General features: G+C 48.5%; 1 protein-coding gene across 1 annotated transcript in view; it reads left to right on the plus strand.

The window, feature by feature from the left end:
• SIDT1 (SID1 transmembrane family member 1) overlaps window positions 1-25222 on the plus strand; it is a 64992-nt gene that overhangs the window by 13699 nt on the left and 26071 nt on the right. The window contains exons 2-7 of the mRNA XM_025214444.1: window positions 10515-10636; window positions 13092-13262; window positions 15268-15313; window positions 20076-20177; window positions 21483-21566; window positions 23887-23980. Of these exons, the coding sequence (XP_025070229.1) occupies window positions 13201-13262; window positions 15268-15313; window positions 20076-20177; window positions 21483-21566; window positions 23887-23980 (388 nt within the window). The 5' untranslated portion in view covers window positions 10515-10636; window positions 13092-13200. The remainder of the gene's footprint in view (window positions 1-10514; window positions 10637-13091; window positions 13263-15267; window positions 15314-20075; window positions 20178-21482; window positions 21567-23886; window positions 23981-25222) is intronic.

The raw sequence follows: 25222 nt of genomic DNA on the forward strand, positions 1-25222 counted from the left end.
GGTCCTGGATGTGACCGTCTGCCACTCTGCTGTGGAGGGCACTCCCCGGGGTGCTTCTTCCTTAGGTGTCTGGTCCTGCAGGGAAAGGAAATAACTGTCAATTTCATCCTCCGCCTCCCTGATACCCCTCAGCCTGCTAACCTCCTCCCGGAGCTCCCTCACCTGTGCCTCCAGAGCCCTAAGACGGACACCTGCCGGACAGGTGTGGGGGCCTCCAATCTCTGCCCTCCCCGGCCCTGCTGGGGATCCCCCGCAGGCCAGGAGGCAGGGGGACACCAGCTCCCCCATGGGCTCAGTCTGGGTGAAGGCCTCAGACCAGCCCCGGGTAGGATTGCCCCCTGGGCAGAGGCCCCTAGCAGCAGTCCTCGTTGACACCATTGTATAAACTGCTGTTTGTTAGATCTGTGTGGTGTCTACGCTCTACCCGTACAGGAGTCTCCCTCCTGGCCCTTCCTGCCCACCCGCCGGTGTGAACGCCTGCGCAAACACCGGTGCGCTCTGTTCGAGCTGCGCGGCTTGGGAGCGCGGCTCCCTACCTGCTCAGCTATAAGGGACCCGGGGGGCTTCCCCTTCGGATCCGGCTCAGCTGTGCCGGGTCCCTTCGCCCCCCTTACCTTCCCCACTTACCTTCGGGGGATCAGCTGCTGCTGCCCCCGCTGCCGATTCCTCTGCTGCTGCTTCTGCCCCTGGTCAGTAAGTAAGTAAAGGGGCTACACGTGCGTGCAGGACACATGTGTGCCTGGATTCTCTCCTTCCCGCTGCTGGTTCCCGAGAAGCATGTCTGCCCATCCTTCAGTGATGTGTCTAATCCATCACGGCCATTGGCTTTGTCACTTGTCATTCCTCCTTTATGCTTGCCAGATCCAGGAAGGCAGGAATCCCTGACATGTGAGCAACTTTGAGGCCAGCAGAACTGGTTGCAGTTTCTGGCCAGACATAAATAGGAGTGGTCATTTTTGTTTTCCCCTTGTAACCTTTGGTTACCCAAGTGCAGTACAAATTCCACATGCTGTAGACTTACTATTCCTTCTTTCTCCAGAGTGCCTCAGTGTGTAAGAACCTGCAGGGTGAAACACAAGATGTAGTGGTGGTGATTTGGAGGATGACATCAGGAAGCTCCATGTGCTTGGAGAATTTTGCAATAGGTCTGAGGATGCCACATGGCTGCTAGCAGCAGCACAGAGCCTATTGTTCTAATAAAGATCCAAGTTCCTGCAAACCAAGTGGAGTCCCTTTTATTACTGCACTGAGTTCTGTGCGTCCTTTCCTTTCTCGTGTCCTTCTGACAAGGTATTTAGCAGAATTCACAGATTCGTTGAATCTGACAGGCCATGCTGTGACCACTTCTGCTGTGACTTCGAAGGGTGTCAGCCATGTGATTTAACACCTACATCACCCTAGCTCCTGTTCTGTGTGTGAAACATGGTGGCTGCATGTGAGAACCATAGTGAAGATTGTGTGATTTAAAACATCACTTGCACAGCAAAGAGAACTGTTAGCTCAGAAAGACTTGGACCCATGCACAGTTGGATTTCCAGTCAAAGAACCTGGTAGCAGTGTGGAAGCAGTGAAGGGAAGAGATGATTTTATACTGCAGCAATCCCAAGAGAAATAAAGCCACAATAAATGCAATAGGAAAGGGCACTGAATTTTTTGATAAAGATGAGGTCTTCTCTGTGACTTTATCTGAACATACGTACACTACAGAGGAAACCTACTAAAAAATCATCTGGTATATCTGCAGCTATGTTGGTAGAGCAGCAATCAGTCAGATTCCAGTTTTGCTGTGGAGCCATGTCAAGTACCATGCTGTGCTTCCTCCCTCCTGTCTCTTCTGCTGTTGCACTGGTATCAGGTCCATGGCTTGCACTACTTGGCTGCCATGCCTACCACTGGATGGCACTCTTCAGTGTTGACCCCAATGAGTTTCAGGTGGTATTTTTTTTTTTTTTATTGATAATCTGCATTTATCTACTGATTGTATAATTGTTTGACTGTATGATCAGTATCTGCTGTCATCTCCAATCTGATATTACTGCTGGGTAGTTTTGCTTAGGAACAGTTCTTTCCTTGTGCTTCTCTTGTGCAGGTACTAGGGAAGGAGTGGGTTGTCTGTCCCCTCCAGTCTGCCTTCCATGCTGCCTCATGTTCAGGGTAGAGCACGGACCAGGCTCCCTTTGTGTTCCCTGTAGGAGAGAACTTTGGGCCGTGCACCTTGCATAGAGGAAGACATTTTGGGGGAAACATTATTTGTTTGTAGTTGGGCTTTTCAAGCCACTGCCAAGCCTCCTAGGAATTGCACAAAACAAGCAACCCGGGGCTGGACCCGATGATCTTGCAAGGTGAGGTCCCTTACGGCCCTAATGCCTATGAATCTATGAATAAAACACCTCTGGTGCTCAGAGACCATGGGTCTTTCACAGTGAAGAGTGAATGTGCATCTTGCATTTGTTTTATTGTGCTTATTAATTCCATGGCTGCTTATTTGTTTCTCAGATAGATAGTACCCTGAGACTGATGTATAGCATAGTATTGTGTTCCTACCTGTATATAGGGGGCAGTTTGTGAAGGTAACTTAGTTTGAAAAGTGTGCTGTTTATCCTCCTTAAATGACTCGCAGTGGAGGAAATACGGCATTGTTTTGGTGGAAAACTTTGGGCATTGGCAGGGGTTTAGAATTAAATTGCAATATTGGCCCCGGTGATTCTTTTCCCAAATACATTGTAACTGAGGCTACGGACACACATTACCAGTTTAGCACAACGAGCATCTAGGTAACACTATGGAAGATGAGCATCAACACATTCAGGCCATCTGTAGCACCATGACAGTGGCACACCCATCAAAAAAAAATCCTTTTTCAAAGAAGAGCTTCTCTGTATCACTGTTTTGTAGTGTCGTGTATAACATGGACAGTTGCATGTAGCACCACAGAGTCTCTTGGACCCCCTCAGCATCCCACAGTCCTGCGCCTCTCCATACTTTCTCTCCAAGGGAGAAGGAAGGACACTGGATTGGCTCTCTGACAGTCCATCCAGACCCAGTGTTATGGAGCCCTGCTTGGGGCTCTGCTGCTGCCACTGCAGCCACAGAGACACTGGCAGCGGCTGATTGTCTAGTGGTGGTAGCAGTTGGAACAGCTGCTGTCATCACTGGATGGGTAATAGCTGGTGTACCTGCAGCAGTGGCTGCTTCCAGCTGTTGCCATGCCTTTAAGGCATCTTTGTAGCATTCCAGTCAGGGGCTGTGCTTGTGTGCACACCCCTGTAGGGCTTTCTTTTTTGTAGCATTATAAATGAACATGTGTCTGTAGCTTAATTCATACAAATAAGTTCTTTTGCACTTTGAAATACCTTTACAGCTATTGTTGTCAGTTTTTTTCATTTTCAATTAACATATATTGTTCAACAAGAAATATATGGAAAATCCTTCACATCTATTGTATGCCAGTGAAAGTATAACACTACAGCTTTCATAGAAAAAGTAATATTTTAAAGGAGTCCTGTCCAATATGGGGAGTAAATGATATTTGAACTGTAAGACCGACCAAGGGGATGACACTTAAAAACATACTGCCATGTAAGAGGCACCAAACAAGACGTTGCTCTGAAGACTCCAAGCATGCTTTTTTTCTGCGGAACAGTGTCTTAAATACTAGCATATAAAAAGACAAGTGTCTAAGTAGAAAACAAGAAATCCCCCTCAGGGCACAAGGGTCATTTCTCTTGTGTGTCCAAACCCTGCTTGATGCATGATGGAACGTACTGATTCCAGGTTGGCCCAGAGCTAGCATTTGCTTAGATCAGCCCAGCAGCTGTTCTAACAGGCCACTGGATGGAGCTCTGCTTTGCTCCCTTCCTCCCACATTATGCCCCAAATGTTGGGTACTCTGGCATGTACTCCACTGGCCTTCTGTACCCAGGATCTGGCCCTTGTGTACCTAGTGAGACAAACAGTTTATCATGAGAAATTGATCCAGGGCACCTGAGGTGCCAGGAAGATTTAGCAAAATGATTGCAGAATAAATGTAAAGGGTCAAGTCCTGAGAAGTACAGAGTGTACGAGTCTGAGTAAAATTTTCATGTGCTCAGCTGTTCATAGAATAATAATAATAATAACCCTCTGAGTTTTTATAGGAATACAAATACACAGTACACTTACAGCTAATGTTAACTTGGTGATTTAGTATAAGATAACCAGCATTCATTCCTGCCCTTGAGTCCTAGGTTCATGTAGCAACCAACTGTAGGAAAGTTTTATGGGTTCCCTCTGACACTTAACTAAAGTTTACCCAGATATAGATTATAGTAGTGCAGTCCAGTGTCAGCACTGTGTTATTGCAGGGCCCCTGCTCCAAGGACTTGTTTCAGGGTTAAGTGCTACTGTACACTGGCACCTGTGATTGGAAGGGCTGGACTATGCATTCTCCTGGCATAAGTTTCCATTCATTGAATTGGTTATGTGGGCCTACTGAAATAGGGACAAGGGCTCCCACAATTGCACTCAAGTTGGAACTTCTTTTTTTTTATTTAAGGAAAATTTTTCATGTCCCAGGTCAAATTAGCCAGATCAGATCCAAATCTGTTTGAATGATCCAGAAACTGTATGTGGCCCTGCTACCGGCAAGTATTCTTCACCCCAGCCTTGGGCTTCAGATACTTCCAAATCCTTTGGCAGGCATCTCACATGTAAACCCAAGCCCGGAGGCTTGAGGTTCGGATGCCTCTAGGTTTCGCTTGCCCTCAGCTGTACAGCCTCCGGAGCAAGCTAGGGAGAAGTCTTCCATTTCCATAAAGTAGCCGCGTTGTTGAGATCTTCCCACTAGAAGCTAGCCAGTGGGAAGCTAACTATGAGGCTTTCATAGGGAGTTCTGTCGGCAAGCAGGCAAAGGTGCACCCTCCGCTACACAGTGCTGTTTTAATTGCATTACCTCGGTCAGGGTATTTCCCCTGCCACTATCATAGTCATGGTACTCAAGTTGGAACATTTACCACAGTTCGGTTTTTGAGTTTAGGTGAGCCTAGAAAGAGGAGACTGAGACTGGGCATGCAGATTCTCCCAGCATTTGTGGCTAGCGCCCTTCTTTATCTAGAACAGTAGGGGCCAACCTTTTTTTGTCAGGTCTCACAAATTAGCTCCATACGCTCCTTGAGTGCCACTCTGGTCCCCTTCCCATGTCTGACCTGATGCTCTTCTTTTTGCTCTGTGCTCCCTGCCTGACCTGCTGCTCTTTTTGCCTCCTTCCCAATCTGCTGCTGTGCTGCCTGTCCCCTTCCTAATTTGCTGCGTGCCACACACATATAGGCTGTCTGTGCCAACTGTGGCACCTGTGCTGCAGATGGGCCACTCCGACCTACAGCATGTCAAGTATAAAATTTGCTCTGTTCTCTTCCCCACCCTGTTTTGTTTCCCTTTGTCCCATTTTTCAGCGCTGTCTGCCAGAGCAGGGAAAGTTTGAATGATTTCTTCTGTGCAGGGTAGATTGTGAAGCCAGCAAATATGTTAGGGACTGCCAGATAAGGACAGAGACCTTCATACTAATTATTTTTTTCTTACCATGTTAATGTGACCTGCCTGATTCTGATCTCCAGGCAGGTCTACACAGCTCTCCATATGCACATTGACATGCGGGTTTGGATTCAGAGGGGGTGCAGTGACGTAGATGCTTCCCTGCTTTGTTTTAAGCCCCTGAAGCAAGTAAAAAAATCTCTCTTCCCTTCCCCTCCATGTTCAGCAGCACCTCCCATCCACCCCACCCCGCTCTAACACTTCTGCAGTCCTTGGGGACTGTGCGGCTCCAGAGCTGCTCCTGCCCTGGTCAGCTGGGGACAGCGGCAACTGCTGCAGTGAGCAGGGGTCTCCTGCTTTCTGCCTGGGAGCAGGCTCAGGGAGTGGAAATCGACCCATCTGAGCCCCGTTCCCTATGCACCCTGTCTGGAGAGGGGTGCAGGAGTGTCTCTGGAGCCTCACCTCCCCCCACCTGGCAGTCCTCAGGTCAGCCAGGGAACACGGGGACAATGGCAGGAGGGGGAGAGGGGCATAGGAGGGGAAGGGATGTGCTTCAGAGCAACAAGGGGAAGGGAGGAGGACAGGGAGAGGGTGATTGTTATCTGATTGGAGGACTTAAAGAAAAAAGTCCTTGCCTGATGTTTCTCCAGGGTGGTCTGCCCACCCCAGGGGGGGTAGAGGGTGTATCCCTGCAGCTGTAATCGGTCTTCCTTCATCCCCACCTTAATAAAATCCTGGATCTGCCCCTGCCAACACAGGCTCCCTGGGCAGCCTGTCCAATCTTGAGGGGCCACTTTCATGTGTTTAAAGAGAAGTTTGCAGCAGTGCCCCTCCTATCCTCCTGTTTCCCTCCTGGGATTCCTAGTGAGAGGGGGGGTGGTGGTGGTATGGGAATAGGGTAGGAGGTCTCTTCACTGTTTCCAGCTTGGGCCCAGGCTGTGAGGCATAGATACCTGGAGAGGTCAGCTGGCAGGTGTGAAAGATTGGAGCCCTAGCAACATGTCTGTACTAGCAACTCCCCCCACCGTCCCCCAGTGTGGATCAGCTCTGCCCGCAGAAGAGGCTTTCTGTTATCTGAGGAGTATAGGCTACAATGGCAGAACCCCTTCCCTTCCCCGCATGCACTAGGTCTGCAGCAGGGGGTCCTGCTGACTTAGCAGCAGCATCAGGGGCTCTGCATTGTAGTCGAACCCTTGGCTTGCATTTTACATGCTTGTATGATCACTTTTCCCTAATGTAACAGCTGTAGCGTGGACCTGTTGCAGTACCTGTCTCTGATCTGTTTACAAGCTGGTGTTGGATGGGAAGGAGCAGGAGGAACTGGGGAAATCCAGCTGGAAAGAAGGGGGGATATATTAAACTCTAATTGCAAAACTCATTATCCTAGGGAAGCCAGACCTGCTCTGTGTTCACATGAGCAGTGAATTAATGAATGCTGCTCTTGCTCCCTCTGCAGATTTGGGTAGGCAGCCTCTGGCTGGGATTGCACAGGGGAGGGTTTCTTCATTGCCAGCAATGCTAGAAAATTGGCTCTTTTATTTTTAATGGCAATTTACTTTTTGCAGAAGCTGCCAGATCCAGTCTCCAGAAGAGTCCTGGTCTGGTATCCTTGTGTAGACGGATTTCCTTGCTTCTTTGGGAGTGTGCACTCTCCCCAGGCAAACATGCATATGTGTGTGTTCATGTGCATTTGTGCACAGAGATGCATGCTGTAAAAATGAAAAATCTGTAAGAGGGGTTTCTCTGAAGCTTCTGGGCTCCAGCTTGTGCTGTCCTTTTGCGACAAAAGACTCAGATGGATGGGCTTGCATTAAAATCCCTCTCTCACCTGGAAGGGAATAAAGTATTCCTTGTTGCCTTGGTGATGGGAGGAAGCAGGCATTTGTCACGGCATATCTGGCCTCTAGAGCAGACTGGCTCCTGCGGGTTTCCTGGGCGCACTGCTGCTCACTGTAGGCTGCAGCTTTCTTCTGTTTATGGCTTATCTTGTTGCTCAAAGTTAATTGATACTTTCTGGCCATAAGATGCTGGAACGGACAGTGTCTTCTGCAGAGGGTGGTTTCTGTGGCACCTGGGGGAACAACTTCATAGTTGATCAGGACTTGGCAGGCAGATAAGCTGCCTCCCTTTATTTTTCCTTCGCTTTAGGACAGTGAGTCTCAACCATTTTAGACTCAAGGTACCCCTTGCTAGACTTATGGCACCCCTTGGAAAATGCCAGCTTTTAGCTTTCACTTGGTTTTTGACTACGCAATAATAATAGAGCAATTCTTCTGTTGCAGAGAACTTGGAGAGATCACTCCAGGCCTGAATGGTTTTAACACTATGAATTCCTGTTTGAAATATCTGAGTTTATCTTGGGAAACATATTTGCACACCTAACAGTGCTGACAGTGTGTGGTGCCCTGCAACATCCATAACAGGATCTCAAGGCACATCCCAGGGTGCTGCAGGACCATGGTGGAGAATCAGTGCTCTAGGATCTTGGTAACTTCCTGCTGCACAGATAGATAAACCAAAACCTGCAGTCTTTTCTCTGATCCTGAGGAAGCTACCCAGGCTCTATGCTTCTTCCCAGCACCACAGCCTTCCCTCCTCCTCCTCCTTTTACCTTCTGTTCCCAGAACGTTTAAGCGTCTTTGTGGCTACACCCTAATTCCCTTGTGAGTTCCAGCTGCTGCTAGCCTTCCAGCCAGGCAGACTCTTAACTGCTGACTACCTGCAGCTGTGTCTAGGCTGAGCTGCAGACCCAACACCTTACAGTTCGGTAGGCTTGCTTCTCAAAGCAGAGTTTGAATCCAAAGCCTTCTGTAAGGGTTTGGCTGGGACATGGGTGTCCAGGCCTGTGGGTAGGCCACCACGAGCAACCAGGGGGTCAGCAAGGCAGGAGTGCAGATTATCAGAGTGTCAAGATGGGGTCTAGGTTGGAGGCGCTGAAAACATGGGGACCAAGTTCCAGGAAGGCTGAGAGGCAAAATCCAAGAGGTATAGTTCAAGAAGTGAGCCAAGATCAGAAACCAGGGGTCAGAGCCAGTGCCTCGTTCCAGGGGAGATGCAAGGTCAGAGTCCACAAAAGCTAAAGCCAAGTCAGGGGCCAAGAAAATCACCAGGAGCAGTGAATGTGAGGTTTGCTAGAACAGACTGAGACTTGTCATGGTGTGCCTGAAGCCTGAGGCTGCCGGTGTGCTTAAAAGGAGTAAACAGTGATTTCAGCAGCTCCATCTGGTGCAAAACTAGGGCAATCTCATTAGCCAGGGATCAGGGGCAGGTGTGATGGGTCAAATGCCTGGCCCAACTCGGCATGATTGATCAATGATCAGAGACCTTGTCGCCTTCCAGAGGAATCCAAAGGAACTCTTCTACCTAGCAGCAGAAGCAGCCCCTTGTCTTTGGTTGTCAAGCCACTAGAGAGAATGCCTTGCTCTCGCTCAGTAGGCTACACTACTACTCCATTTAAAATATGTGCTTGTCTCAAGTGTCCCAAAATATGTGCTTGTCCCAAGTAGGAAGTGTCATACCTGCCTTTTCGGCAGGTGCAGTAAATACACACAAAAGAGATTTCACAAAGTTGGTCGTGATACCGCCAGGATGAGAACTCTGGGCCCTCTCTGTGGCAGAATCAACCCTTATCTACACTGCAGCTCATTAAACTTGGATTAAACTTGTGTGCTTGGCAGTGGTGTGTGAAACCCTCCTGCCTTTTCAAAGCTCAAGATGCACAGCTGCAGTGGCCCAACCAGCAGTTGTGTGTGAAGGTATCCCACTACAGTGAAGAAGCCCAGGGCTATCAGCAGGCAGGCAAAAGGTGGCCCTGTGGTTAAGGCAATGAACCGGGACCCTAGAGAATTGGATGACATGCTCATGTCTGTGCTACAGGCTTCTGTGGAGTGCCAGACAAGCATCATTAAACCAGACCTTTTGGGTAGAGCCTACTCCCTTCATAAAAAGAAACACCATCCATTCCCTCCCAAGGTCATCTGTCTGAATAGAGAAGGTCTCATGCTCCATGGGTCACTCCCAGCTCTACCACAGCCTCCCTCCTGGTGAATCCTCTGCAGGTATCCCTGCCTTGGCTTCTTCAGACCTAGGTTATTTTTCCATCCTGTGTGCTTGTGCCCCCGACTTTGATTTGTTTAGGGTTCAAGGAGCAGTTTGGGCTGGTCAGGGGCTGAGTAGTTCCCCCAGCTTGTATGAGGTAATCTCAGTTGCAGCTGTACCCCGTCTGGGGCAGGGTTGATGCTGCATTGGGTGTGCTGGGGGGAGGGAGAGATGATGGGAAGTGTGTTTGGAGATGGTGCAGGTCTGGGATCCAGTCCTACACTTGGTCTGATACTTTAAAATCACAAATAGTGGTTGGGTTCCAGCCAGTGTAGAGCGAATGACTTGCAACCAGCTCTGTAGCTGCAGGCTTTCCAGCTCAGCCCTGTCATGGGGGACCCCTGTGTCTAATTACTGGAGCCTCTGCCTGTGCTTTGCCAATGACACCAGTCCTGACTATTCACTCCCCTGCCCTGCACCTTCCCTCTCCCACCAGCACCTCTGCCTACAAAGTGGAATATCTTTCTAACTAAATTCATAAAGTCGCTGTCTCGTTCTTTCTGAGATTCCACCTGGGAGCCCATCTCTGGGATATATCCTTCCCTGGGCTAAGTCAGTGCTTCTCAACCAGAGTGCTGTTTGCTCACCTAACAATGCTAACACCTACACCTGATTCACAAGATAAACCCAGAGATTTCAAATAGACATCTGTAGTGCCAAAAATGTTCTGTCCTGTTGTGGTCTTTCTGAGTTTTTTGCAACAGAAGAATTTCTCTGTTATTTTTCTGTAGTCAAAAAATGTGTGAAAGCTGAGAGCTGGCATTTTCTGAGGGGACCCTTGAATCTAAAATGTTTGAATATCACTGGACTAAGCCAGTGGTAAGGGAGTGAAGAGCTCCCAACAGACACGGGCTGTTCCTAAAGTACCTTCCACTAACTCCTGCTGATACGTCTCCCTTTCTCCCCAGGTGGATGCTGTGCGGGTGTATGTGAAGAGCGACTCCGAGGACCTGCAGTACCCTGTCCTTTTTGTAGTTCGCCAGCAGAAGGGAGTGCTCTCATGGCAGGTCCCACTGATTTTTCGAGGCCTGTAAGTGACAGAGATTCTCTTTCCAGTTTTGTCCCTTTTTTTTCTCCAGAAAAAATATTTCCCTGGGAGCTAAAACAATCTTAGGTTAAGTCTTGGGATATTAGGGTGATGAGGGTTGTGGTTTTTGGCTTTTAAGTTTCCTATGAGCTCAAGGTTGCAGGCATTAGGTGAAATGGTGCTGGGTTTTTCCCACCACCATTTTGCTGAAAGGTGAATTGCACAGATGTACTTAACCCAGCAATGCCCTTTTTCAAAGCCTCTGCGTAGAGCATGCCTGGCATTCATTCTGTAGGTAATCCTGGCAGTTTGCCCTGTTCTGGCCTGCTCGCACCTGTCCTCGTCTCCTCTTCCGGCTCATCAGATCTCTCGCTCTTTGGTTTCTCCAGCACTGTGCAAAATACAAGGTGCAGAGAATATGCAAGGGAAACATTTCTTACAGCCATCAAGCTCTGTTGCTGTATCATTGGGCACCTTAGTCTGCCAGCTGAATGCACAACAGCAATTTTACATCTACAAGAGGAATGGGTAGATAATACTTGGGTCTTCCAAGCATTTTCCTGTATCTGGCTTAATAAGCCAGGGAGCAGAGTAGCCCGGGTTCCCCAGAATAACAGGTGGTATAGTTGTTGGGCAGAAAGTTCTGCTTTTAATTTTTGCAAATAGTGATAAATTCCCGAGTATCCTAAAATAGGGCTGTTTTTCTGGTCATCCATCACTTATGATAAACCTGGCTTTGTGACCCACCAAAGCCTGCAGAGCTAACTACTGATAAAGCCTGAAAGATTTGGTAAAGGTTGGGGTTGGGCACAGGAGTGGCAGGGGAGCCTCATGACTAACTCGAGGGCAACAGTGAAACCATGGTGTGATCTGCACATTGCACCTCCAGGTCACTCTCCTGAATAGTGGTGCCCAACTCCCCCACCACAGCCACATCTGAGAACCTCCCTGTCACTGAGATTCTGTCTCACCCACAAGTCACAGCTGAAGGGAAAATTTCCAAGTGATCACCCTTATTCCTCAGTGCTGCAGGGTGGTTTATTCTACTGCAGGGGGCATTCTATCCGGCCCACAGGGCCCCTAAAAATTAGAAAATTAACATTTATCTGCCCCTGGCTGCCTGTCATGTGGCCCTCGATGGCTTGCCAAAACTCAGTAAGCAGCCCTCTGCCCGAAATAATTGCCTACCCCTGTTCTACTGGGTCTGGTGCTGCAGAGTCCAGCTGTGCCTGGCATAGGTGTCCAGCCCGCTCCCTCCCTGCAGGACGGCTGGGCAAGGACTGTGCATGAGACTGCAGACCTTTTTTCAGTTGGACTGCTGAGCCAGAAAAATCAGGGTAGGGGGATTCATTTTGATCTGAAGGGAATTAAATGTTTGTATCTTGCTGAAGTGAGAAACAAACAAGGAAACAAACTTTTGTGCTGAACAGGATGTTTACTCTGACTTGAAATCAAATGCTTGGTACTTGTAGAGAAAGGAAGGCTCAATTAGCAACCCCCGCCCCTCCCACCCAGGAAGAGGTCATAGAGCTCCCCCTTCCATCCCATAACCTAGCCATGGGGCATCTACTTGGATTATGGGTGGGGGAGGTTGAGTTTAGATCTACACGCTGCAGGATTGGAACCACCTCTTAGGAGGGTCTCCTCATCACCAGGTGCCTGGGCACCTTGTGGTGGGTGTCTGTGGACCACTCCTGGTGAAGCTGTTCCATTTTGGATAAGATTCTGGTCTAATGACCAGTAAGAGAGAGAGAGGGAGATGAAGGCTGATGGTGAGGATGCTGACCTGAGGGTTGGGGCACCTGGGCATTGGCCTCTGTTCCCATGAACATTTAACTATTTATTCAAAGCAGAAGAGTGTCAGCTGGAGAGGCTGAGACCTCCCTGCCTTCTGGCACTCTCCAGGAAGGACGGAAAGGAGAAGGAGTTTGAATCCTGTGAGGCAGAGGAAGGAGTTAGACCCAAGTCCATCACACCCTGGTTGACCGTCCTGACTGGCGGCCTGTTGGGTGGAAGGAAGAGTAGGGCACTCCTATTCCCAACCCAGGAATTAGTTTTTTCAGGTGAAAACATTCTGCTGAAGATATCTGATCAAAATTTCCTTCCCTGGGTCTGGACTCTTCTATCAGGCAAGTAGAGCGCAGCTTCACCTCTGTGCAGGAGATTTTGTCCAGTGCTGCTGTGAACAACAGAAGGGTTAGATCAGGGGGAGGAGAGAGAGAAATGGCAGGGGATCCTGTCCACTCTGCACTTTAGAATCCCCTCCTCCTTCTGTGAATGTGTGTGCTGTCAAGCATGGGGTTCATGTTCTGTGTACAAGTCTGGACCCTGGATTCTCAGTCTCAGGCTCCAGCTGTGTGGGGAAAGGTACCCTGTTTGTCTGAGATGTAAAGGAGAAGAGCTTATTTCTGTCTTTTACTTAGTGGCTGTTGACTGTCTCTTTCTTTGGCTGATGCAGTTACCAGAGGACCTACAACTACCAGGAGGTGAGCCGGACCCTGTGCCCGACAGAGCCTGCACTGGATACTGGCCCCTTGGAGCAGGTCATCTTTGTTGATGTGGCTTCCATGGCCCCATCTCCTATCAAGTATGAGCTGCTGGTCACCAGGGTCAAGAACTTCCAGCTCATGTAAGTAGGGTGTGTGAGGGAGGTGGTTGTGTGATGCAGGCTTCTCCAGGGACTGGACAGCTCCCAGTCATACACCGATGCACACAGGTCCAGTGCCTGGTGTTGTGCTTTGCCCAGCCTAGAAGATGAAACAGAGTTCTATGACCTCTGCAGACATGTCCCTTGCTGCTGTGCTGGGCAGTGAAAGGCCCATCGCAGCACAGCTTAGTGTGACTCACAGCTGCATGGCATTTCAGACTCTTTACTAAAGCCATGTTCTCAGGGGAGGGGGGATCCCATAGGTCCTCAGAGAGCTGTCACCTGGATCATGAGGCCTGAGCTGCCATCTTCTGGTCACATCCAGATACATAGTGCCAGGTGAGGATAGAGAAATGCATCCCTCAGAAGGGAAGTGCAGTCTTCCTTGTGGTGATGGCAGGGCTGGCACTGGGAGCCACCCCACTGTATTGTCACTCTGGACTAGGAAGAATTGGAGCGGCCATTTCCACTTACCTTCAAGAACCCCCCAAGTTAGCTCCTCTTCTTGCATCTGTCCTGAGGAGCATAAGTAGATCTTTTTTCTTCACCAGCCAGTGAGGCAGGCTCCCTGAAGCATGGTAGCCCCTTCACTGGGCAGCCTTTAACAGGAACAAGCTCCTTGTCTGTTTGTTTCTGCACCTCTCAACTAAGGGCAACAAAGGGATGCTACACCAAGGCAGGCCACTGGTCCTCCTGGCCCAGCATCCAAGCTCCAGCACTGGCCAACCTTTCATTCTGAGTAAGGTGAAACCTACCTATGAAGCACCTAGAATGCAGTGCAGTGCTTCTTGGGTGGCTGTAAAGGGTGGGGACGGGACTCCCTCCCTGACAGCTGCTTTAAGCAGGTCAGGCTTTGAGGCATGATGTCTGCTTCCCAGTCCTGGGGCCTAATCATAATGTTCTTCACTCCTTTTTTCTGATCTGGTTACAACCACTGGCTCAGTGTCCTCTGGAGAGTGCTATGCTGTATTTCTTCTTAGGTTTCAGTGTGGATTGGCTGTTGTGATACTTGAGGATGGGGGTTGGGTAGAGCTTGCCATGAGGACTCTGCTTACCTGCTGTTCCTCCATAGATATGTAGGGCCAGATTGCTTGCCGTGGTCTGTGCACAGAGGGGATTTGCTTCCCATATGGAACAATTGGGTCAACTCCTTCTGCAACAGGGGTGCCTGTACCTTTCCACACACACAAATTCTTGTTGGCCTGGAGGGGTTTGTGACATGGGGCAGGCAGGATTGTCTAAATGGGAAAAATGCCTATTGCTCTCTTTAGCACCCATGGGGACAGCTAGAAACAATGCCAGCTTTTTGTTGAGTCAGACTGTCTGCAGCTTTTCCACCCTGGGAACCTGTGAAAGAATAGACCCGATGAAGCTGTGCTGTTTGGGTGTTGACGGGGAGCCACAGGGGACCCAGACCTGACACTGGGAGGCAGTGTGTGAGATCTTGTGCCCCATGGCTTTAGGAGATCTGTGGAGTTGTGGGCCTTGCCCCTTCCTGTCCTCTGCGGTGGGGCTAGCAGAAAAGGGCTCTGGCTGCACTGCACAGGAAGAGGAGGACAATCCTGTTGGCTTCATAAGAGCAGTTGGATCCCCTGTAGTTGTGTCCTGGAGTTGCCAACTTCTGAGAAGCTTTTGGTGAGACGGTTCTCTCTGCTTGAGCTTCCAGGGCTGGGTGTTTCAGACATCTCGTAGAGTGAGCCTCTGTGCCCTGCCCTGTGCCCCCCTCCAGCTGACCACATTTTGCCCTGTGTGTGCACACTCACTTCTACCCCTGTACAATGGGTTTGACTCTCTCCCATTGTTTAAGTCCCTTAGAATGACTAAAAAGAGGGAGTGGCCCACCCTACAAACACACACACCCCACTGGTCTGGTTGCTTGAAACATTCCCAAAGGCAGCGCTACAGGACTGTCAAATTGGTGATTGTGCTGGCCTTGCTTCTATGAGTGTTAGGGAGCCTTCACCTTACCCATCTCTCTCCTTTCCAGGACAGACAAAGCCTTCAACTTCACTGCCAGCCCTTCTCAGCCACAGGTAAGCAGGAGTCTTTCATGCTGTCTCCTACATTGGTCTTTTCACCAGCAAATGGGTACAGACATGACCCTAGCAGGCATAGAGGGCAAAAACCTCTGTGAACAAGTCTGTTTTCCTCTCAGGATGAAGAGCTTTCCCCTGTTTTTGGCATCTTTGTGGGTTTAGAAAGAGGTCCCAATGCAAAGCCTCTGCTTCTCACAGAGCATCTTTGACACCATATAAAAGATGTTAAAAGCAGAGGCATAGCAAGGGCAACTCTGTGCCCTGAGCAGTCACAGTGCTGATGGCACTGGTATAGCCAGCTGCCACTGCAGCTGCAGCTTTTTTTGTGCCCTCCCTCTCTATTTTCCAAAGGCAGTGGCCAGGCCTACTGCCCTGTGATTACCCTTACTCAGAAACGTTCCTTCAGTAGTCTGGGCAATCTGTTAGGAGTGGCAAGTGCCCTCCCTCCCCGCCCCCCAATGACCTAATCTGGCCTCTTTGAGTGCTTTATAGTAGGGCTGTGTGAAGCTTCAGTCCCTGATTCGATCTGGCAGAGATTTGGCCCAATTTGGTAGCCGAATTGCCGAATCTGAATCAAATCAGAGGACCCTTTTAATCTCTCTGAATCGAATCAGAACCTTCCGAATTGATTTGGAGAGATTCGGAGATTTGGACATAGACACAGCTTTAAATGTTTTTTCTACATACCTTGAGGTAGCAGGCGCAGCTTGTGAGTGCTGTGATGCTGGGGCGCATGGAGTGTCCCACAGAAGTATGGGGGCTCCCCAGTGCACTCGGCAGCAGACCCGTAAGTGGACCAGAAATATTTTCGGTCCACTTCTGGGTCCACCGCTGAGCATGGGGAGGGCCCCCCTGCACTCCTGTGGGACGCTCCATGCGCCGCAGCATCACAGCGTTCACAAGCCGCACCTGCTACCTCAAGGTATGTAGGAAAAACTTTAAAAGCTATGTCTGTCTGAATTGCTGATTCTCCGAATCAGCATCAAATCTTCAGATTTGGATTTGGCCAAATCGAATCAGGGACAGTGATCCGAATCAATTAATCGAATCCCTGTCCCTGATTTGGGTCGAATCTGAATCAAATAGGGCCCGCTTTGCACACCCCTACTTTATAGCCAAGCATTATTCCATTTCATCTCTTTTTGGTAGTTCTGCCCTACCTCTTAGGTCAAAGTTATCTTTCATTGCCAGGCATCTCAGTCTGCCTGATTCTGCTGTCAGGTTTCTTACGTTGACATCTGTTTATGGTAGGAACACAAGGATGATGATGTTTATTACTTACAGCCTTGGGCAAAATTCGTGAGAGCCAATGGGAGCCTTTCTATTGAACTTAGGGGGGTTTGGATCAGGCTGAGTTATCTTTGATGTCATTGCAGTCTATCATCTGTCACAGTGGATGATACATTAGGTTGTTGATTTTAGTTGTGGTTGGAATGGTCAGAACACAGCTTAATAATTGGAAGCCCACCCTTTTTTTGTAAATAACTGTTGAACATTTCATCAAGCAATTCTCTTACTATCTAGAGCCAGAGAACAAGAAACCAAAATGAAGAAGGAAATAAATTGAAAACAAAAGCATTCACTGATCTCAAAACTCCATTCCTGACCATACTCTATTTTCCAGATGTGCAGAAAGGAATATAATGTATAGGAAATGAGAGGGAAGATTTCCTGGGTTAAAAGTGTGTGTGTGGGGGGTGGTGGTGTATACTTATAGGGAAAAGGTTTTAACTTTTATTTAAAAAAAAAAAATCAAACAATTATTTGAGTGCTGACATACAATAATCTTAACACATCTCTTTGGAAGGAAGCCCTAGAGAAGAATCTTTCATATTTAAAGTTTAGGTAACACTCTGGTCTCGGCCCCATTAAAAATGTTCTTCCTTTTCAATGTTTTTGCTAATTTTCTCCTTGCTTTTAGAGCTCATTGTTTGAGTAAGCAGGAAGATGAATGGCTAAAAGATCTTTGCTCAGTAGAAATGCAGCAGTGCTCTGAAGATGCTATTGCTCATGAGCAAGGACCACTGTAAAAAAAAAAAAAAAAAAAAAAAAAAATTGTTAACATCTTTGAAACTCTCCAAAACAGTTGCATGCAAAAAATGAACTATTTTAATCTGAGCAGAATTGAATGAACATTACTGCCAGAGGCAGGTGACTCTGTCTGTGCTCATTTTTTAAACCTATTTGTGTACTAGTGTGGGGTTGGGGGGTTTTAGTGCATCCAGAACTAGCTGAAATGCTGATGACTGGCAGAGGGCCTGAGTAGATGTAATAATCCTGAGGACTTCCATTACCTATTCAAGTTGGTGAGAATTGTGAGCTCCTTACACCTCTCAGGATTGGGCCCTAGATTAAGAGAACAGGTATTTTCACTTACAGATTTACTTTGTCCCAGATATGTGCCCTCCTGGAGGTGCTGTGCAAGAGTCTGAGGTATAAAGGCTACCTTTGCATTACATTATCTCTGTTCCAGGGACTGACATGGCCCTAGGTACAAATTAGAGCGTGCTCTGAAGGTGTTCTACTCTGCACAGTGCGGTGCTGTATAGAGCTCTCTGAGTTGGCCTGAGCATGTTTGCTTGAATACCAATGCCGTCTCAGCTCATCAGCACACAACTCGGCTTGGGCAAATGTTCCCTGCTGAAAATGTACCCGTGAGCAGCTTCTTGTGACCTTGGCTACATGGCTTCTGGTGCCCATGCCAAGTCATTGGGAGCTAGCTTGGGGCTTTCTTCACACTATGCAGTGCAGATGTACCTTTATTAATGGCAGCCTTGCTTGCCTACCACTGGATTACTGTTCAGCCTGTAACTGGAGCACTGAGCACTTTGGCTGCTTCATTGACTGGCCCGCAGCCCAGCTGCTATATGTTCCCATGCTAGAGTCTGTGCAGGAGGGTGGGAACTGAGTGGTGTGTGTTAAGGTCTAGAGCTGGAATATGGTGCAGTTGTTCATTTTGCAGTGAACTGTTCATGCTTGTAGCAGTGGGAGCAGAAGGAAAGATCTCTAGTGGAAAATAACAAACTTGGAAAAATTCTGGTTTGGTTCTGCCCAAAACTTAAAGCAGAACCCTTGTCCTAGAGGGGAGAAGATATTTACCTGGCTCCTGAGGTAGGAAGGAAGGCTCTTATTCCTTACTAAGGACTGTGAAGTACAGAGAGTCCCCCAGAGTCTGGCAAATTCCTTCTCTGAGATAGGGAGTTGAGAAGCCTGAGAGCCCCAGCTCAGGTTTCATGTCTTAGGGCATTTACTCTCCTTGCTGGGCATCCTGAAGCTGCCAAACTTCTAGGCTCCATGGTGTAGCACTAAGATCGAAGACATTCAGAGTCCTTACTTGTGCGAGCACTCCCAAAGCTGCTTTGATCCCTGCAGTGACCCTTGTTCCCCAACTCTCAGGGAGTTGGCCTGGACTGAAATTTGTCATGTCCTTGGCCATGGGGCTGCTGGCGAGTCATAGGCCAGGGTGCCTGAGTTCCCTGGAGCCTGTCTGATTTTCCATGAAATATTTTGGTATCGACAGACTGGCATTTTCTGACCTACCAAGAAAAAAATTATTCCACTCAGCTTCTAATTGTAGTAGCCAGTTTCTAGTGGGTTATCACTGCCCCCCCCCTTACTCTTTGGCCACATTTAAATGATTTTTTTAGGGACAGAAAAAGGTGCTTCTCTGACTCCAGGGCCATCTGTCTGCTATATTTTAAGCCCCTACTTCTAACCATGGAGGAAAAGAAAAAAATTAGCATTGGCAAACTGACTTATTTTCCCCAGCCTTGTTCTCCAAAATGGTGGAATAATTTTCACTAAATTAAAAAAAACCAAACAAACCCCAGAAGCCTGAGGCAAGTAGCAATCATGGATACATTTAGCCCAAACCATTCCATTTTGGTCAGGGGATAAGCCAGTGACAACAGAGGGAAGTGTCCAGCAGCCTTGCTTGCTGTCTGTAGGTTCACTGCTCTTGTTCCGTTTGCTTGCATAACAGAAACTGCACCTCTTGCAGTCTAGAAATGGAGTTTACTGTACATTCACTTTTTAGAACTTTACCCACTGCCATACAGCAATGAGTGGGACTTGCTCTCTAACTCCGGTGCCCAGGTGTCTCTTGGGATATGCCCTGTACTACATAGATTTCATAGACATTAGGGCTGGAAGGAACCTTGGAAGATCATCAAGTCCAGCCCCCAGCCCCAGGGGCAGGAAGTCAGCTAGGGTCAAAGGATCCCAGCAAGATAAGCATCCAAATGTTTCTTGAAAGAGTCCAGAGTAGGTGCTTGCACCACCTCTTTGGGGAGCTTGTTTAAGGCCTTGGGGGCTCGCACAGTAAAGAAGTTTTTCCTTATGTCCAGCTTGAAATTGTCATGCAAGAGTTTGTTACTGTTGGATTTTGTCATCCTTTGGGGTGCTCTGGCGAACCCCAGATCCTGATGCACACCTCTTATGTACTTATAGGCTGCCACCAAGTCACCCCTGAGCCTGCGCTTCTCCAGGCTGAAGAATCCCATAGCTTGCAGCCTCTCTTCATAAGGCCTGTTCTCTTGCACATGTGTGCTGAGAGGAAAGGGGGCTGTTCTGTACCTTCAGCCAAGCCCTCCTGTGGAGTTCAAGGGTTTTTTAAAACATCTGAAGTCCAAGATGGCCTGAGGAAAGCCTTTCAGGTCTGACCTCTCAGCCAGGTTTCCTGGGGCTGCTCTGAGCCCTGGAGGTGATGAGAGAGGGACTCCCCTGCCCTCTAATTCATGGGACTTTGTTCTTTCTTCAGTATTTCCTGTACAAGTTCCCTCAAGATGTGGATTCTGTCATCATCAAAGTGGTATCGGAGACCGTCTATCCCTGCTCCGTGGTTTCTGTTCAGGATATTGTGGTAAGTTGGGGATGGGAAAAGCCTTTCAGCCTGCAACAGCAAGGGATTGGGGCATGGTGGCCTACCTGGATCCCAGCATGCGAGACCATGAACCTAGTCGAGGGAAGCCTTGAGGAGTTTGCACTGTAGAGGAACAGCCTAGGGGCAGGGGAGGGGAATGAGGGCCCTGTGGAAGGAAGGAGAAAGGCCAACATGCTGAGATCTCAGGTGGCTTTTCTGTGGAGGTTAGTTAGAAAGAAACAGTTTTCTCATCCAGCCTTGTAATACTGAGCTATTGGTGACAATGCTCCCATCTTTCACCTGCTGGTGAGTGAGGTCAGTGGTACTGCCTTCTGTTTTACAGATGGGTAATTGGGGGCACAGAGATAACAGGACCTTCCCCAGTCACCCAGCAGGTTGGTCCTGGAGCTGGGAATGGGCAGCAGAAATACTTGTGCCTCAGAGAAATTTGTTCATGTTCTCTGCTTCCACTTAACCCTTCCCTCCCCCTTCCACAGTTTTTCTTCCTACCAAGTCCCTTCTCTTCCTGACTCTCTGTCAATGGTTGTTGGTCCTTCCCCCTTTGTGTCATGGCTACTTCCCCTTGGCAGTGAGAAGCAGCAGGCTGGGCCACCTGTTTTTCCAAGGCAGTCCTGACAGGCACTGGGTGGTTGGGGAGCAGTGAGAAAGAGAGGTAAAGGAGGCCTTGGCTGCTATCTGAGAAACCCTGAGAGGAGCTGGAACAGCCAGAAGGAGAAGATGGAGTGGGGATCTCAATCCCTGCGTGTGGCCCTGCATTTCAGGGTCCAGCTAGGGCAAACAGGTGATTGTACAAAATAGGGAAGTGGGGAGCTGTGGGGGCTGGAGTTGTGGGGGGGAAATGAGGAAAAGTGTTAGATTGCACATAACAGATGCCTTCTACCTGTTGTCTTGCTGCAGTGCACCCTGAGCCACAGGCAGGGTAAGTGGCTTGGCTGCTTCCCCGCCCTCAAGATTAGGCTGATTTAGTTTGGGACTTTGGAGGTCAGTGGAGTGCTGGTCATGGCTGAGGTGCTCAGAGCAGCTTTGCCAGGCCCTGCATGCACACTTAGCACTGGGGCTGCTGCCCTAGTGATTACAGGCAGAGCCCTTCCACTATCCATGAAGTCCTGGTGGGGTTGTGACAGGTAGTACCATGTCATTCTTAAAGAAGAATGTGGCTTCTGTTGCTTTTTTGAGTTTGGGGGAGCTTGGCCAGACTGACTATCTGGTGGCAAAGCAAGTCCGCTTTTCTCATGGCTCCTTACAAAATTCGTTGGACTTTCTCATTGTTTATGTCTGTTTTAGTGCCCAGTATATGATCTGGACCACAATGTGGAGTTTAATGGTGTTTATCAGTCCATGACAAAGCAAGCAGCCATCACTATCCAGGTGAGACTCCCACCCCAGTGTCCCAGTGCTCTTTTTCAATGACTCCCTCTCTGTGCATCCACTGTGGATCTAGAAATTTGAAAAGGGGGGTGCGGATAGAGTGAGGTGCATTGTCACATATACAACACCACATGTTTTTCTTGAGTTAAAAAACACTAAAAGCTTTACTAATATGCTAGGTACCTAGGGTTGTGTTATTCAGTTCAAGATTGAAACAAAAACAAATATAACTTCATTGGAATGAGTTGGGAGTAATCTGCAGGGCTGTGAAATAGAATCTTCATTACCAGAAGCAGCTAACAGACAGCAGGATTGCAAAACAAAGGATAGCTTGATTGGTGGAACATCAAGGCCATTAAAAAGGAGGAAGGGTCGTTAACACCTGTGGGTTGAAGAGTTTAGAAGGAATCAGGTAGATTGTAATGAATCATGAAGTCAAGTGATTCCCTCAGAGATGCCTGACTAGAAATGCCGCTGCCACTGCCATTGCCAGGCAGTTGGTTTTAAACTTTGGGTAGAACAGGAATCAAAGGACCCAGTAGACCCCCACTGGGTATTGCCCTGGGCAGGGCCACCTCCAACCCCAAATGGGGAAGCTGTCTCAGGGAGAGAGAGAAAGTGACTTGCCTCAACCCACACAACAGGGTAGTGTCAGGGCTAGTTATAGAGCATGGGAGGTGATCCGATTCCTTTTTTTGCTTTAATTTACCCAGCTCAGGCTGTCTTCCCAGAGAAGAGGCTTGGGGAGCTGCAGCCAGTCACATACTGCCTCAGCCCTAAAAACTGAAACCCTTTACAATCCCAGCAAGCATATGGAAAAGTTGTCCATGACACTGCTTGGGCTGTACTTGCCTCATGGGTTAAGCAGGCCCAAAGGTCTCAAAACATCTCTCCCCAGAAGTTCTCACAGTACTGACTCACTTACCTGTGTTTTAAAATACTTGCTGTGCTTGTTCCTGTCGTGAGATGCTGGGATTTCTGTTACAAATTGGAATGTGCCCCACTATGTGAGATGGAGACGGGGCCGAAAATGAAGTTCCCAAGCCTGCATTTAGGAATCTGTATTAGGACCCTGATTCCTGGTAGAGCTGAATCCCCAGCCACTCCTGGCGGGACCTGCTGGTTTTGCTGTGTGCTTTGCACATGGGGAAGGCAGGATTCTGATTCCAAAGTAGTGTCCTAGGGGCCCCATGCATGATGCCTGGCTTTGGAGAATCCTTTGCTGTCTGTCTGGAAGGAACTCTGGCTATTTCTCTGGAGAACAACAGACCTTTCATTCCAGTAGCAGAGTGCTCTTCTGTCTGAGTCGCTGATTAGATCTCATATTACACTGAGGGCATGCAGATATTCAGTGCGACTGCACATTTTAGTCCAGTGTGACTCAGGTGCTCCAGCTGAACATGCCCAGCAGGGATAATTACACTTGTGGCAGCATGTGAACAGTGTGCTTGGGGAAGTAATGTACACTAGTGAGCTCAGGACAGGGACTGGAACCAGGGCCCTTGTGTCTCTAGACCAGGGGTGCTCAACCTCCAGCCCATGGGCCAGGTGTGGCTCACAGAGCCATTACATCTGGCCTACAGGGCTCCCTACTGGTTAGGAAATTTGTTGGCAGGGGAGTGGTGGCAATTAATACAGCCACCCTTCCCCTGCCAAATTCCCAAACCCCAAGCCTTGAGTGGGCAGTTGGAGCTCAGCCAGCCAGACTTCCACCTCTTCGCACATTGGGTCAGGCCACACTCCCTTCCCTCCCATTGGGGCTTAGCTCTGCCACTTCCCCCCGTGGGGCTAGGTTGGGGCCTAGCCATGCCCCCATCCCCCACAGGGCTTGGCCATGCCCCTTCCCTGCTTGCAGATGAACCTGGCACTGCCAGTCTGGCCCACTAGGCAAGAAGGTTGAACACTGCTGGTCTAGACTATAGCCCTGCTGCTCTTAACTGAGGTTCAAACAGCACTTTGAGGGATTAAGACGTTAAGGGCACAGTTTGGCCTTGGATCAGGAAATCTCTGCTGGTGCAGCTGGGATTGATTCACCAGTGACTTTCTTACAGTCAGGCAACCACATGGTGCAGATGCTTCTCTTTGCTTCAGCATCACTTAAGCTCAACTGAATTACATAAAGCATGCCCCTAGACAGCCTCAGGCCTACACAGATGCATCTATGCTGTGGTTCTGCACATGCAAAAGAGGATGCAGTCAATTCAGTGCAGCTTGTCTGGTCCAGATCAGACCTTTAGCTGCCTTAACCCCTTTAACTTGGATGCAGAAGTAGCTTCCTTGTCCTTCCTTCTAAGGTTTTCTTTGTTTTATTTTCATGCAGAAGAAGGACTTCACAGGTGAGCAGTTCTTTGTGGTGTTCGTCATAAAGCCAGAAGACTATGCCTGCGGGGGCTCTGTGCCTTCCACCATCCAGGGTAAGATGTATCAGGGGCTTTAGCTGGTGCTTTAACTTAAGGTTTCTCACAGGTTGGATGGTGGGCCTATGAGTGGATCTAAAATTTTGAAAAGCGGAGTTGCAGGTGGTATGGTGCAATGTCACACAACACAACACATTTTTCTCCAGGCCATTGAAACTAAAAGCTTTACTAATATGTTAGGGGCCCAGGGCTGTGTTATCCAGTTTAAGATCAAAACAAAAACAAATATAACTTTATGGGAATGTACACTGATTTGCTAGGTTATATATTTCAAAAGCACAGCAAACTAAGCCAAAACAGCCAAAAGATACTTTTCTGTTAGTCCTGTAGTCATCATAGTTAAATGTACATCTCTCATTCAGATTTGTAAAGCAAAACCTAACCTTCTTGAGCATCTTGATAGTGATCCAACACTTCACTGTCAACCATGTCCACCCCAAGTTAATGTTCATCTAAGTTTAACATTACCATACCTGAGTTAAGATTTTTAGCTAGAATTAAAAACAGTCTGTGTAATAAATGAGAAATACTACCAGGCATGGCTAACAGAAAGCAGAATTGCAAAAGAAAGGATAACATGATGAATAGAACATCAAGATCATTAAGAAAGGGGGAGGGTTGGTAACACCTATGGAGTGAAGAGATTAGCAATAATCAGGTACATTATAATGAGCCATGAAATCAGCTGACTTTAGCTCTGTCTGAATAGAAATGCTGCTGCCCCTTCCAGGCAGTTGGTTCTAAAGTTTGGGTGGAGCAGGAATCAAAGCGGGGGTGTGTGAAACTGCATCAATGCACCGCTCCCCCAGATCTGTGCCTGTACCATAGGTTGTTATTTGTGGCCCTCAGGTGAAATGGTAGTGTTGTGTGTCAAAGGGAGCCACATCAAGGAAGCGTCACAGAGATGAGAGATGATTAGGGACCTGAGAAAAAACACAGATAAAGGCCAAGCAGAACAAAATTTTACTCTGCCCGGAGTTTCCTGCAAACCCTATTGAGTGGGTCTAGGAGTTGCATCTGTACAGGGAAGTAGGCCTATCCCCAGAGCTGAGATGATGACTAGGAAGCAGGAGAGTGGTCCTCATGATCAGTAATGACAAGAGTGATCTGCTCTGTACATGAAAGGACAATATCATTCCCAAAAGACCTCAGGAGTGTTTCCAGTAGTGGGAGAACCCTACTTGCCCCAATATGGCATTGGTCTGCAAGTGCCTATGAGAGCCTTGGAGAGGATCTGCA

Source organism: Alligator sinensis, unplaced genomic scaffold, assembly GCF_000455745.1.
Source record: "Alligator sinensis unplaced genomic scaffold, ASM45574v1 scaffold317_1, whole genome shotgun sequence".
In the NCBI taxonomy this organism is placed as follows: Eukaryota; Metazoa; Chordata; order Crocodylia; family Alligatoridae; genus Alligator; species Alligator sinensis.